At 39.7% G+C, this 15,216-nt stretch overlaps 2 protein-coding genes across 2 annotated transcripts in view; one reads left to right on the forward strand and one right to left on the reverse strand.

Moving 5' to 3' along the window:
* Positions 1-5,918, reverse strand: part of DHFR (dihydrofolate reductase) — a 26,777-nt gene extending 20,859 nt beyond the window's left edge. The window contains exons 1-3 of the mRNA XM_019652599.1: positions 5,734-5,918; positions 5,360-5,406; positions 3,431-3,536 (exon numbers count right to left, since the gene is read on the reverse strand). Coding sequence (XP_019508144.1) covers positions 3,431-3,536; positions 5,360-5,406; positions 5,734-5,819 — 239 coding nt within the window. The 5' untranslated portion in view covers positions 5,820-5,918. The remainder of the gene's footprint in view (positions 1-3,430; positions 3,537-5,359; positions 5,407-5,733) is intronic.
* A 62-nt stretch (positions 5,919-5,980) lies between these two features.
* The window catches only part of MSH3 (mutS homolog 3), a 93,793-nt gene continuing 84,557 nt past the window's right edge, over positions 5,981-15,216 (forward strand). Inside the window, exons 1-4 of the mRNA XM_019652581.1 lie at positions 5,981-6,261; positions 8,327-8,447; positions 11,252-11,472; positions 14,114-14,329. Coding sequence (XP_019508126.1) covers positions 6,070-6,261; positions 8,327-8,447; positions 11,252-11,472; positions 14,114-14,329 — 750 coding nt within the window. The 5' untranslated portion in view covers positions 5,981-6,069. The remainder of the gene's footprint in view (positions 6,262-8,326; positions 8,448-11,251; positions 11,473-14,113; positions 14,330-15,216) is intronic.

The raw sequence follows: 15,216 nt of genomic DNA on the forward strand, positions 1-15,216 counted from the left end.
AGTGTCACTGGCCCTCATATGTGGGATCCGAACCGGGGCCCTCTGGCATCCCAAGCGAGTTCTTAACCATCGCGCCACTCGGCCGGCCCTGTGATATAAAATTTCAATTAATCCTCAAAAATCACCCTAAGAAGTTGTCATTATTAATTCCATTTAGTAGATTAGGAAACTGAGGTTCAGCAAGGCTTAAAGTTAATAAAGCCGAAGCCTCAAAGTTAATAGGTGCCAGAGCAGGTATCAAGCCAGGTTGGTAAGTCTTTGCTGTACTAAGTGTTTGAGTGTACTAAGTGTAAAGTGTACTAAGCTTTGAGAAGAGAAGAAAGTTTTAATCACTGTGGAGAAGATGATAGTGAGACCATAAAAAATTATTAAACCATGAATTGTTAGTTTTTTGGATTGAAGACAATTTACAACATCTTCTATCATGGAGGCAATTTTGGACTTTCTAAAGATGCTGTCAAAGCTACAGCATTGCAGTATAACATTCTTTACTTACTTTTCATATATTAGTACTCCATTCCTTTTTGTTGTGGAATAATAAATATTCCATTGTATGGCTATAGCACATTTTGTTTATTGTTCGTTAGTTGAACATCTGGGATGTTTCCAATTTTTGGATGTTATGAATGATGCTGCTATGAATATTTGTGTACAAGTTTTTGTGTGGTACAAGCTTTTCATTTCTCTTGGGTATATACCAAGGAGTGGAATTGCTGGGTCATAGAACTCTGTTTAATCTTTTGAGAAAGTGGCAATATGTTTTCCAAAGATGGATGTATAACATTTCTTTTAAAGCCATAACTTGATTATCTAGAAAGCCAAGGAAAAACATTTTTTCCTTATAACTTACTAAGGAAATAGTTACCCAAAATACCTCGTATGGGGCAGCAAATTTTGGGATTATTTTGAGGATTCGGTTTCTTCTTACATGGGGGGAAGGGGCGTCTCTAAAAACTTGCATGAGCAATAGTATTTACATGTGCACAGCACTCCCCTTTTAAGTAGGACCTAACAGTGCCTGGCACACAACAGGTACTCAGGATATGTGTGGAACTGGTCAGCAATTGACCACGGAAGCAGAAGAACAAAAAATAAGCTCTAAATTTTTTTCCTAACTGGTATCCCCATTTCCTTGGCATGCTTAATAATAAAAACTTTAAATTTTCTGTCTTAAAAAAAAAAAAAAGTGGGCCGGCTGAGTGACGCATTGGTTAAGAACTGGCTTGGGATGCCAGAGAGCCCCAGTTCGGATCCCACATATGAGGGCCAGTGATGCTGCCCTCTACAGCTAAGATGCTGAACAACAGCTCAACCTGGAGCTGGGTTGCCGTGAGTCGCCCGGCGTAGTCTGCAGCCCCTGCAATGGGTTGCCATGGGCTACCGTGTGTGGCCAGCAGCCAGTGTGAGCAGCCAGCAGCCGCAGTGAGCGGCCGTCCAGAAGCTGGCGATTGATCTGCCTCGCCGGGGAAGAGTGCAATGATGGTGCCAACTTGGGCCAGTGAAGCAACGTCCTCCACAACTAGACTGAAGAACAAAACGACAGCAACTTGTCTGTTTCCCTTCCCCCAATTCCCCAGCACTGTTCCCATCCCCCAATTCCCCAATTAAAAAAAAAAATCTTAAAAAAACCAAGCAAACAAAAAAACCGAAATAACACCAACAAATATTATATAAAAATACATAAGAAACAACCAAACCCAATTACACACACCACAGAGGGGTCATAAAGAAATTGTCATAAAGACTTGTCATTTGAGATCTGTTGGCTCAACTGAACATTTCTCTCACTGAGATTTGTTTGTTGTAGCTTAAGCTAGCCATAAATAAACTTGGGTAGTATTCCAGAATGTTATTAAAGAGTATCTGGAAATGGAAATACAATCTGCGACTTTGTATTCCAGAAAGTAAAGAGGTAATCAGAATATCCTAGCAACCGGGAGAAAGAGAACAGTATGAAGACGGAGGCAGATGGCCAAGATGCACATCAACATATCCCCCATCACCCGAAGGCAGTCATTGAAAAGATTCTGATACACTTTCTTCCAGATTTTTACCTATGCCATTCTTAGGGGGATCTGGGAGAAAATCTACAGAAGCCTGAACCCCCTTAGCCTGTAGTTGTGTAATGTTTTTCCTTCCTCTGGTGTGCTGGTCCTTGATGTGTTCACTTGGTTAGGCTATCGTCCTCAGCTATTCAGACACTAGGTGTTGCTGTGAAGGTATTTTATAGATGGTGATTCAAGTTGGTAACTGGATGACTTCCATCTGGGTGGGACTGATTCAATCAGTTGAAAGGCCTTAAAAACAAATCAGAAGCTTCCCTGAAGCAATTTCACCTGCAGCCATGAGCGTCAGCCCCTGCTGGTGAGTTCTGGCTTTCCCTTCCAGATGGCCTGCCCCACATAGTTTGGACTTGCTTCGCTAGTGCCCACACCTGTGTAGCCAATGCCTTCTAAGGCACATATATGTATATTCTACTGGTTTTGCAAGCAAGTAGTGCCCTAGGATACTGCATTCTTTTTTATGATTACATTAGTAGTTTAAGAAACAGCAATTGCCATGGCAATCCCAAACTTTCCCTTAAGGTCTAATTCAGGCCAAACCTCCTCCCCCCAAACAAACCAACCCTTGAGGTTCAAGAAGTTATTTTAGTGCGTTAGGTCCAATGTAAACAACAAAAATATAGAAATCAGGATACATCCCATGTGGAGTAAAGGACATGGAAGTCATGGTGAAGGTGAAAGTGCTGAGTTGATGGCATGGGTAGTCTTAATGCTATTACTCCCCCCTTCCCCCAAGTTCCCAGGGCATTGTCAGGCATCAGGAACTGTGTTGTGTGTACTAGTGTTAGCTTGGAGGACATAAAAATTCTTAGCAGAGGCCACCTGGACATACTCCCTTCTCCTTATGATCCCTAGGACCATTTCAATACTTTGACATTTTTTTGTCTGCAGACATAAGGTAAGGGATACAAGCACAAAATATTAAATAGGGCACAAGATTATGACCAGTTTTTTGCCCATCTTAAAATTTACATCTTACTGAATTTAGGGCTGGGTCCAAAGAGGGGATAACCACTTAATTTTGGCAAGTCCTAATATATATATATAGTGAAAATGAAAATGTTAACTTACATTATATAACTGATATTTGACCTTACTGAATTGAACTGAATAATGGTTCAAGGAAGCTTGCAATTCTGTTACTGTAGTAAGGTTTAATGTACCTTTTCAAGGTGATGAAATCAACCGCTTACGTAGCAGAAGTTATGGTCATGTGGCATAAATAACTGCTTATTCATTTTCTGTAATCACCTTTGTGATACTAAGCAGCTTCATCAATAGCTACATACTATTCTGGCATCCACTGACCTCCACCATAAAAAATGGGACATGATTTTCTTGTGGTGAATTTAAGTTATAGTGCTTACTTGAGTTCTCTACTGAGAACTAAATTAATCCTGTCCTTTAAAGGCCGATTCTTCTCAGGAATGGAGAACCAGGTCTTCCTACCCATAATCACCAAATTCTGTTTACCTATAAAATCACATAGAAAGAATAGGTATATTTTGGGAATATACATATATATTTTCATATATTTGTATGTATGCATATATACAATTGTTATATTGACCTCTAGTGGATCTGATTTAAAAAAATTAAAATTTAAAACAGCTTTACCCAAACTTACCATTTATCACCCATTATTTAAATACACTAACTTTTTCCCTTTGGAGTTATCTAATTTATATTCAGTATTTATAGCTTTAATCAATCGTAGTCATGTATAACATAGTAGTGAAGAGCAAAGATTCTGAGTCAAAGCGCGCAAGCTGAATGTATTCTGTCATCTACTAAGCAAGTCATGTTAATCTTTCTTACTATCCTTATCTGTAAAACTGATATAACATTTTGGGTTGTCAGAAAAGTCATGATGCATTTTTGCAATGAAAAACATAGAAAAAATACGTCATGACTTTTCCGACAACCCAGTAGTTCCTACTTCTAAAGCTGTTGTGGGGCTTGAAGAGTTAGAATAATGTTTGACATCTGAAAAGTACTGTTTAACTGTTTGATATAATATTATGCATATTTGTATACTTTGTAGGTTTACATTAATAGTCGTACTTTTAAAGATAGCTGCTTCCACTCAATTAGCTTAAAGTACTTTAAATTTGTGCTTCTTTCCTTAAAACCTTTATAAACATAGCTCCATTTTTGGTTTGATTATTTGGGAGAATAAATTTTGAGAGTCAGATACCTGGATTAAAGGATCATAAGCATTTCTGATTCTTGGTATGTTCTGACAGACTACCATGTGTCTGTTTTCTTAAAAAAATCATCATTGGGCCGGCCGAGTCGCTCAGTTGGTTAAGAGCTTGCTCAAGGGTTTGAGCTCTAAGCAACAGCGGTTCAAGTCTGGCCCGAGCTGAGCTGCCGCTGAGCCGCCAACAGGTGGCAGGATGGCTCAGCTAAAAAAAAAAAAATAATAAAATAAAAATCATTAACTTGATTTTATTAAAACACTAATATTTACAAACTAAGTAGTAAGATTAAGCATTTTTCCATATTTTGCTTCCTATTATCAGACTACTTAGGAGTCTAGACAGTGTTTCATGTCAATTCTTTAGCTTCAAGCTCTTACCATCTTGTCTCTATCAGTAACCTAAGTGCCTTGTATCTGTCCTGTTAAAGTTATGCTGCACCTGCTCTTTTCTGACTTACTGTTCCCCTGTTTAACTCTGCTATTCCTCTTCCTATGACCAAATATACGCATCTTAGGTTTTAAATGGGTATCCCCCATATTCTTTTCCTTGGCTATATACTCTTCTCTCCAATGTCTCAATTCACCTGGTACCCTGTGCCTTAATATCCTACAGGCACCTTAAAATTGTTACAATTGCACACTATTCTCTACTCCTTTATTCTCCATATCACCCAGACTCTTAAACTGAAAACCTGAGAGTTCATCCTTTGATGCCTTCCTGCATGTATCACCTTTAACTTCCTGATCCCCATCCATATGAGTATCATGTAACAGTTCTTTGGACTTTTATCCTCTCCACTTACTATCTCTTCCAGCAGCTGTTGCAAAGGCCTCCTCTGGTCATCCTTCCGAGCTTACCTCTCTACACCTTGCTGCCCAATACCTCAACTGTACACGTGCCCACATAAAATTTCAAAGAACGCTTTTTTCCAAAAATGAAAAAGTTTAATAAACCTTGGGAACTGCATACAAATTACGTTAAGACAAAAGGTCCTGGATTAACAAGGAAAACTTTTCATTTAAGTAAAATTTTCACTGGTAAGTTTACTCAAGACGCTTTGCGAACCTCAGTCACTTAAAAATCCCACATTACCTTCTGCTGAAGAGGTTGTCATTCTTTGGAAATACTTGAATTCATTCCTACAAGTTAGATAAACAGTGTTACTCAGAACATTATCGCCTGGGCTCAAGCTCTAACACACCAAACGGTGTGCTGGGGGGTGGAGGGAGGGGCTCCAGAGCTAGGACTTTGCTCTCGCGGGAGAGCAGGAGCTGGATGGAAATCAATAACTTGGCCTCTCTCGGTTCAAGACGAGGCGGAAGCCCAGGCCCAGCTCACGTTAGCTTAGGTTGCAAGTACAACCGCATCCCCCGGCCCAGCGCGGTCCTGTCCATGTGCCCCGATCAAGGGCAGCTTGCACCATCCTCTGTCCCCTCACACCAACCCACCCCGGGCCCGGCAGGTACCTGAGCGGGGGCCAGGGCAGGTCTCCGTTCTTGCCGATCCCCATGTTCTGGGACACAGCGACGATGCAGTTCAGCGGACGAACCATGTTGGCGGCAGTAAAAACCCGGGAGCTCGCTCGCGCCACCAGAACCCCCAGCTAAGCTAGGCGCGAAATTGTGGCCGCCCCGCCTCCTCGCTCCCATTTGTGCAGGCGAGACCCCGCCCCGCCCCGCCCCCCGCCCCGGCGCACGGCTGGGTCGCGACGTGCTCGGCCCTGCAGATGCTCGGCAACTGCGGCTGCGGGCTGGCGCTCCCACCTGGGTCCTGCCCCCCCGGCTGTCACTCCCTGCCCTACGATGTCGCTCAGGAAGCTGGCCTCTGGCGGCGCCGCTGCCGCTGAGCCAGCCCCTGCAAAGCAAGCGGTTTTGAGCAGATTCTTCCAGTCTGCGGGAAGCCTGAAATCCACCTCCTCCCCTACGGGTGCGGCGGGGAAGGCGGATCCTGACTCTGACTGCGCAGCGCCCCCAGCGTCCACCTTCTCGTCTCAGGTGCCGCCACACGTGGTATATTTAGTCCAGGATGGAGCGGGGTCATCAGGGAGAGGGGGCGGGGCAAGATGGGCGGGGACGGTGCTTCTGGGTGGAGCGGGAGCCCCGGGCCAGAATCATCGAGTTGATGGTGCCAGAGGAGAAAGGGGCGGGGTTCCGGAAGGTGAAAGCGTGAACTGCCTAGCCGTTCAGTCCTAAGTGTAATGCAAAGATTGTAGCTTCCCTTTGGGGCAGTATACTTGAGGCCAGGATCACACAGGTTCTTAACGACAGACCAGAGACAGGAACTCAAGTCTCCTGACTCTCATTCTTATGAGGGTAGGGGTATGTAGGCAAAGGATACAGCTTTTAACCTGCATCCTCCGTCCTTTTTTTTTTTTTTTTTACCTCCCCTGGATTGAAAGGTGAAGAGGAGCTTTATTTATTTGATTTATATGGGATCACACAGGTTCTTAACGACAGACCAGAGACAGGAACTCAAGTCTCCTGACTCTCATTCTTATGAGGGTAGGGGTATGTAGGCAAAGGATACAGCTTTTAACCTGCATCCTCCGTCCTTTTTTTTTTTTTTTTACCTCCCCTGGATTGAAAGGTGAAGAGGAGCTTTATTTATTTGATTTATATGGGTTTTGTTTGTAGGTGACTAGACGAAAACTGTTAAATCTCTAGTTTTTAAGGCTGCAACAACATTGCTCCATATCTCAAGCCGGTAAAAGCAGTCATATTGTGCAGTTCCCCAGTGACTACATCCCCTGTAGTTCAGATTGTAAAGTCTCATACAATTTGGGTGGATCAAGTTTCCCAAAATGGTGCAGATGTGATGGTTAGTCATTAGATCCTTCCTGTTGCTTGTCACCTTTACACTGAATAAATGAATAGTTGTGTTTTTTGTTTTTTGTTTTTTTTTTAACCAAAGGGAAAAACCTAAGGGTGAGCCCTCGCTGGGGTCCCTGGTACAGTACTTCTCAAACCGAGGATGTTGAAGGGGGTTGCAGACTGTTCTTTGTTTTTTTTTAAATTTTTTAAATTGGGGAACACTGTGTTTTTTCCAGGACCCATCAGCTCCAAGTCAAGTAGTTGTTTAAGTCTAGTTGTGGAGGGCACAGCTCAGTGGCCCATGTGGGGATCGAACCAGCAACCTTGGTGTTAAGAGCACTGCGCTCTAACCAACTGAGCTAACTGTCGGCCCCGATTGCAGACTGTTTTAATGCGTGTGACAGCTTGGCTGCTTCAAAATCTTGTTTTGAAAGATTTAAAATGCTTAACTTATATTTTGTCCATAGAGTGATTGCTTCACTCTTCGTTTTTTTTTTTTTTTTACTATAGTGTACATTTTCATGAATTTACCAAGGTTTTATTTTGTACCCACCACTTAGAGGGTATTTGGTGAAGGACTTAAGTTTTTGACAGGCTTCCTGCCAACAAATGTTCGTAATCTTGTGGCATCTTCATTGGTGAACATAAAAAATAAATTACAATTAACATCTCAAAATTGATACTGTTCTTTTGTCTAATTTCATCTTTTATAAATACTAGGTTTTTTTCCTTAAAGGTATTTTATTTAAAGGGCCGGCCGAGTGGCTCAGTTGGTTAAAAGCTCGCTCAAGAGTTTGAGCTCTGAGCAACAGTGGTTTGAGTACCGGCCCGAGCTGAGCAGCCGCTGAGGTGCCAACAGGTGGCAGGATGGCTCAGCTAAAAAAAAAAAAAGAAAAAAGAAAAGGTATTTTATTTAACATACTTAATGGAGTGATTCAAGTTATATAATTTGAGATAGATGAAGACTGATTGTAAAGAAAAGTGGCATCCTTGGCTTTAATTAACTCTAGCAGGGGTTGAGATGCTGAGGCTCATGCCAAGTCTCCACCTTGACTTTAATGATGGTAAAACCCTTCTTTACCCGTAGGTCTTTTCAGAGCTCAAATTAGGTGACCCTAGGAAGGGTGGATATCCAGTCAGGACTTTGCTTGGATGTCAAGGACATTCAGAAGGAAGGTTTAAATGATTTCATGTACATCATGTTTTGAGATCAGAGGTAACACTTCATTTTCTGACCTTCCTGATATAGGTTGCAGAAATTGACAGAAGTAAAAAGAGACCACTAGAGAATGATGGGCCTGTTACAAAGAAAGCAAAGAAAGCCCAAGAAAAGGAGGGACGAAGTGACTCAGTAAAGTCTGGAAACCCTGGTGAGTTCTGTTGCAATGATTTTTCATTCTCACTAGTCATGGCTCTGATATTCATGGATTATCCAGAGGGCAGAGAAGGCTATTGGAGAGTTGTGCCATAGTTTTCCTTTGTGGAGAAAGATCTTGCATTTGAATAGAGTGGCCCCTCCATAAGTGGTGGTGGTGGTGGTGGTGGTGGTGGTGGTGGTGTGTGTAGGAGGTTGGGGGAAGGGAGGTAAGAGCTGGAGTTCTGCGATTTGGCTGTAGTTCTCCCAGTTTTCTCTTTTATTCTCTCTAGCTAATTTTTGTTCTGATTATAAAAGTAAAACATATTTGTTGTAAAAATTTCAAGCAATACAGAAATGTAGCAGATAGATAGTGAAAGACCCCCAGATCTCTCCTTTCAGTGAGGCCTGCTGCTAATTTTGGAGGGTGCTGTATATTTCAGGTTTTTCTGTTTATACACATATGTATAGAGCTAGACCCACAAGTAGTAATAATATTTCATAAGTTGTATGGTACTGTAGATACTAATTTGCAACTAATTCTACTTAGCAGAACATTTTGAACAGTTTTCAGTGTCGGGACATGTAGACCTACTCTGTTCTTTTCTTTTTTTTTCTTTTTTTTTTTTTTTTAGCATGGAGCTACTTTTATTGTATGTTGAAAGGTTTTGGATAAAACCACCATTCCTGAGCTCCTACACTTCTAGATGTCATGTTGGATATTTAGATGGTTAGGCGATTTTTCTCTAGTTTTTGGCTTCAGCAAATTTGTCATATAAAAAAAAAGCTGCTTTCTTCATTATTTCCCATACCTTTCTGTAAGCCTTTCTGAACTGGCAGCAGCTCAGGAATTAAGCTTTGTGGTGGAACCGTCCTTGGCAGCGGTGGGAGTTGGGTAGTAGGGTAGTGAAGGAGGGTAAAGAGGAGGGCATGAAAGAAAGCCATCAAGGGGTCTCCCCACACACACGGCGTCCTTGTCCCTAGGTCCACGTTACTCCAGATCCAGCCCAATGAACGCTGAAGTTTGTGGAAATGAGGCCAGAAACATGGAAGTTTTTGAAATATGAACTTTACAGCTTATTTAAAAAAAGGACTGGGAAGAAAAGAGAGGAGTGTCTACCAGCGAGACAAGTTGCTGGCTACTTCACCTCTGTTTTTAAAATGTCCATTTTAGATATTCTTTCTTTTGCATAAGTACAACCCCAAGATTTGCACCCTACCCCCATCCTGGGAAAGTGTTTTGTATTCATAGGAGGGAAGTCTTTGTATAATATACAAACTTACAATATACTTTTGAAAAGTGATTCAAATATACATTTTGAAAGGGGGATAGTAATAGTAAATAGGGTGGATATATACATTTGAAGAGATTCACGTATACAATTTTTCTAGCTACGAGATTAGCAGGAGACAAGATATAGTATACATCTGAAAAGAGGTTTAAGTATTAATATGAAAAATTTTAAGCTCTTAGAAATGAATAAAACACAACTCTTACCGTCAGTGTTTTTGCTTTAAAAGGGAAAGTAAGAGATGATAAATACAGTCCCAGTTTCCTTATATTTAATAGCTGCTTAATGCTAGTCTTGCTCTAAAGGGTAAAATAATGTATTCTGGCATATAGTAGATATCCAGTAAATGACAGTTTCCCTTCTTTTATGGGTTGTTTGCTTATGAATAACTGCTAATAAGCAGACTATGATTAAGTGCTGTAGAGAGAGATGATCTTGTTATAGGAACACAGAGAAAGAAAAGTTGGGAATTAGCAGAGAGTTTCATGGGAAAGGTAGCTTTGAGATGGGTCTTGATGAATGAATACAATTTTGACATGTGGAAATTGGGGGCAAGGGCATTCCAGGGAAAAGAATAGCATGAGCACAGCTGTGGGGGCAGGAAAGCAGCTGTGTTTGGGATGGTGACCTGGTTTCCTTGGTGCACCCCTGGTATCAGTATCTTTAGGTCTTTCCCAGTGAGCTGGTCAGATTTCCCAGCCCAGGGTCTACCTAGCTTCTACCTAGAGGGAAGAGCTGTGTTCTGAGAGCTGGTGAGAAGAGGCTGGGTTTGTCAGCATACAGTAAGCCCGTATTCCCATCAGTATTCTTCTGGCTTAGGCACAGTACTTCATCTCAACTGTGCATGTTCTGCCTTTTGCAGAGAAATCTCCAGCCCTCTGCTGACATGGTGAAAGAACAGCTTAGAGTGGGATAGAAGTCTAGGGGTCAAATTGCTTCGAAACAATCTTCTTTGTTTTAGAACCTCCCTTTATTCCCTTTCCAGGCTTCTGGTGCCCTAATTCCTGAGCCTTTTAAGCATTTTATGTTATAAGTAGGATAGGTCCTTGGGTTTCTTCACTACTGACTTAGGATCTAGCTTTCAGGTATGTTAAATTGGTATTGCTCCTTCGTTTTTCCTTTTTGCTTCAAATATTTCATTTGCAAGTGTTACCTCTTTTCCGTCCTTGTGGGCTTATAGCTCAAAAAAAATACAATAAAACAAAAATAAAAAATAATAATGATAATAAAAAGAAGGCAGGGGGTTTTAGGACCAAGCAAAATTAGAATACGTTTCAATATACCACCTGTACCCTCCAACCAATGTTTCTTTATTTCTGTGTCCTATTTTAGTGGGTTGTCGGAAAAGTCATGACGCATTTTTGCAATGAAAAACATAGAAAAATACGTCATGACTTTTCCGACAATCCAATAGTTAGATTAATTGCTTTGGTGAAAAGCTCCCTCTTTAAAACTTCTGTGCTGGTTATGAATTGACATAATGAGACAAAATACTATTGTTATATTTTCGTTTTCTTTGCTAACTAAGAGCCAAAGAAATGTCTGAGGCCCAGGATGGTTTTAAAGTCTCTGGAAAAACTGAGAGAATTCTGCTGCGATTCCGCTCTTCCTCAAAATACAGTCCAGAGAGAGCCTCTTCAGGAGAGATTTGCAGTTCTGCCAAAATGTACTGACTTTGACGATATCAGTCTTCTGCGTGCAAAGAATGCAGTTTCTTCTGAAGATTCCAAACCTCAAGCTAGTCAAAAGGTAGGTAGCAGTTATATTGGCGAATATTGAACTACCCAGAGTAGTAGGTTCTGAAGTGCCGTTAGGTTCTGTGGGTCCACTCAGGGCACGGTTCCCAAATTTGGCTGATCATCTGAATTAGTTGAGGGAGCTTTTGCTTTTTATTTTGTTTTATTTTGACATTCCTGGAGATTTTGATTTACTGTGTATTAAGGAGGGATGACTTGGTTTGTATTAAAACAAAACAAAGCAAAAGCCTCAGGTGTGTCTGATGTACAACTGTGATCAGAAGCCATTGACTTGAGGGGATTTTTTGTTGATGATTAATAATAAGCACAGATTTTTATAGTTCTCCCTATAGTTTCTGTGATTAGCCTGGATAGTGACCATGGGCAATGTATATAGCTGTTTTGAAGTTTTCAGTTGAAAGCTTCACTAAAATAAAGTAAATTCAAAGGTAAACCAAATGAATGTGGGCTCTTTACTTTTACTGTTTTGTGATATATTAATGTTTTTCATCACTGCAAAAGCAGGAAATTTAACTCTCTTGCTCCATCATTGAAACCTGTAATTCAGAATAGTGGTTTTTCAGCCCAGCTTTAAATTAGAAAATACTGGAGAACTTAAAAATGACTGACAGCAAGAACTTTTCCTTAGAATCATATTTAATTGGTTTTCAATGAGAACTGGGCATGGATATTGTTTAAAAGCTCTCATTTTAATGTGTAGTCATGGTTGAGAACCATTGAATTGGAGAAATAAATAGTCTTTACCTTTTTTCTGAGTGATTTAAATCTAATGAAGATTATAGATTCTTTCCTCAGAAAAATACCAAACTAAGACTCATTGATTTATCTTAGATCATCAGGAAAAAAAGGTGTTTTGGTTTTTATTTTAATCTCCTTTAATACTTAGAAGCAGTTAACTGGTGTAGTGGTCATAAAGTATAGAGGTAAAAAAGTTTGTCTATCTAAGCTCACAATTTATTAATTGGCAAATTTAGGGCCTCAGAAGAGCCTGTTTACTGTTGCTTTATGCATAGAATGACCAACTTAGCATTTCTGATTCACAGAAAGCTACAGGTAACTAGTTAGAAGGGATACCAGAAGTAATACATGGATCTTATTACAAGTGATAGCTGATTATTTGATGGCATCGAAGGACGCAGACGAATGGTGAAAAGCTACTGAATAAACTTAAATGCCCAGTGGTCTGAGACCATTAGTGTGGGCTCAACAACCCCATAAGTCTTGATAGGTCCTGAAATTCCCATTTTATTATTTTGATTACCCTGAGTTGTCAAGACAAAGTTAAATTGAGCTCAGGATACTGTCTCTGGGAATATGGAAGAGTATAATATATCCGAGAATTAGTTTTACCTAAATGCTGAAAAAAGTTGTTGCTTAATACTTAAGTATTCAGATTGATGTATATATGCATAAAACTCTCTGTTTACCTACTCTCATTCCATATATGAATAAGGTATAAAGTAAATAGTTTTTTCTCCCTGGGAAATCATTTTTTGAAGTATTAAATTTTTCAATATGTTGTATTCCTGAATTTTACATTAAAAGTCATAGAAATGAAGTAGAAAATCCTCATCAAAATTAAAAGCAAATGCTTTGTCCAATCTGATATATTGACCCTCTTTTCTCTTGCTATACCTCTTCATACTTTACTGTCGTGCTATTGTTGATCTTCAGAGGTTTGCTGGACTATACTTTCAAATAAATTGCATCTCTCTACCTGCTGTCCCAGCTAAGCTGAATTTTTTAAACATTTAGCAACTGTGAAATACATGTTAATGGGTTTTCTCTTAGACCAGAGTTCCCCTCTCTAAGCCATATAGGACATTTCTCTTTCTTTTCTTCGCGTGTTGGTTACTAATTTTTTAGGCCATGTTTTTAATGCCAGGGGTAGCTGGTAAATTTTTTAGATGTTGGCAGTGACATAGTGACAATTAGGAGTTGGATTTATCCTGCCAATTTGTTGTCTCATTTTACCTTTTGTGTCAATAAGTCTTATAAGCAAAGAATTTGCTCTGAGTTGTGAATTGGAATTAATTATGGTTTTCATCCAGGAAAGTAGGGATAGCAGGAATGCCAATGTTGAAAATGTAACCTTGTGCTTTATACTTTCCAAAAGCTGTAATTGTGGTTCTTTCTTGGAATAAAGATTAATGGAATATGCAATCTTTTAGACTATGCTTGGAAATGTAAAATATTGTAACTTTAGCTGCCAGCATGCTTATTGAAAGTGGTTCTGTTCTGCCTTACTGCTAGAGAGACACGGATTTCACACCTGCTGACTTTTTGTACCTCACACACCTGGGAATAAATAGTGAAAAGAAAAATGTGAATTATAGTATGTTTAATGAAATGAAATGTAAAAAGAATAAAATATTAAAATGTTTTGGCTTTCAAAATTTTCTTTAATAATTATAGTTTAGTTGGGCTCATATTTTTTTGTCTTTTACTTTGAAAAAATTTCAAACCTACAAAAAATTTCGCCTTAATATACTCCTTTATATACTCCTTAATGTACTCCTGTATACTTTTCACTTAAATTCACCAGTTGTTACTTTGTACCCAATGTATATTCTCTCTGGGAACTATTATTATGATTAGTACTTTTTAAACCATAAAACTCTCTTGGTTGCCAGGACAAGACACTTTCTGATCTCAGTCATTTTGGATCATCACACGGGAGTTATGAAAACTTACAGAAAATTTCTGATTCTAAACCATCTAACAAAAGGACCAAAAGCATCTATACGCCATTAGAATTACAATATATAGAAATGAAGCAGAAGCAGAAAGATGCAATTTTGTGTGTGGAATGTGGATATAAGTATAGATTCTTTGGGGAAGATGCAGAGGTAAGCTGTTTTTTGAAACATTGTTTCTTGGTTTTCTTATTCAGCCTTAAATATTTCCCAGTGTTTTTGTTTCACTTTCTGATGTTGTGAAAAAGCAAATGTAACCAATTACCCCTTAATTAAAATGCTGTCATTTAGAGTAACAACTAAAAATAAGCACAATCAGACTTGGTGGGTGCTAGATTTGTGGGGAAGAAGGTGAGGAGCCCCTATTGGAATGTTAGTGCTTATTCTACAGGATGTTAGCTCAGCACCTTTCTTCCATCGAAAGTTGGATGAATCAGTTAGTGAGTGAACCGTATTTGTGTCAGTATCTATGTTTCCTGATGGAGACTAAAGCAAGAAAAAAATTTTGAGATGTAAGTAAGTTTCCCTGTATACCCTTAATTTATAAATTTTCATAGCCGGGAACATTCTTAAGTCAATGGAAGAGCACATTAACTCTGGCAGCCACCAAAAGAAGGCATTTGAAGTCTTACAGGTCTCTTTGTATTTCATTCATCTTCCTATCTTGGTCTAGGTTGGGTTTGTGTTTAATTTTAATTTCAGTTAGAAGGTTAGAAGTGAATTTGAACATTTAAAGACAAGCTTAGGGAGAGTGTTGCTGATGACGCTTTGTTGGAGTCTTGGAAGATTGTAATGATTCCGGTTTCAGGCCTGGTTGTATTGTACATCATCAGAGTGATGAGTGGGACACACCTGCTGCCTCATGGATGGGAAGTGAAGACTTGGTCAACTTTTTTTCTTCCGGTTTCCTAAATCCTGTTGTGGCAAGAAAATAGTGTTCTCTAGTTCAGATGGCATTATGCTGTGTTCTGTGTTATGCAGTTAGACTTTGAAACAGAGTCCGCATGTTTCATAACAGGAACAATTACGTAGTTGGCCCC

This window comes from Hipposideros armiger, unplaced genomic scaffold (assembly GCF_001890085.2).
Source record: "Hipposideros armiger isolate ML-2016 unplaced genomic scaffold, ASM189008v1 scaffold_182, whole genome shotgun sequence".
NCBI lineage: Eukaryota > Metazoa > Chordata > Mammalia > Chiroptera > Hipposideridae > Hipposideros > Hipposideros armiger.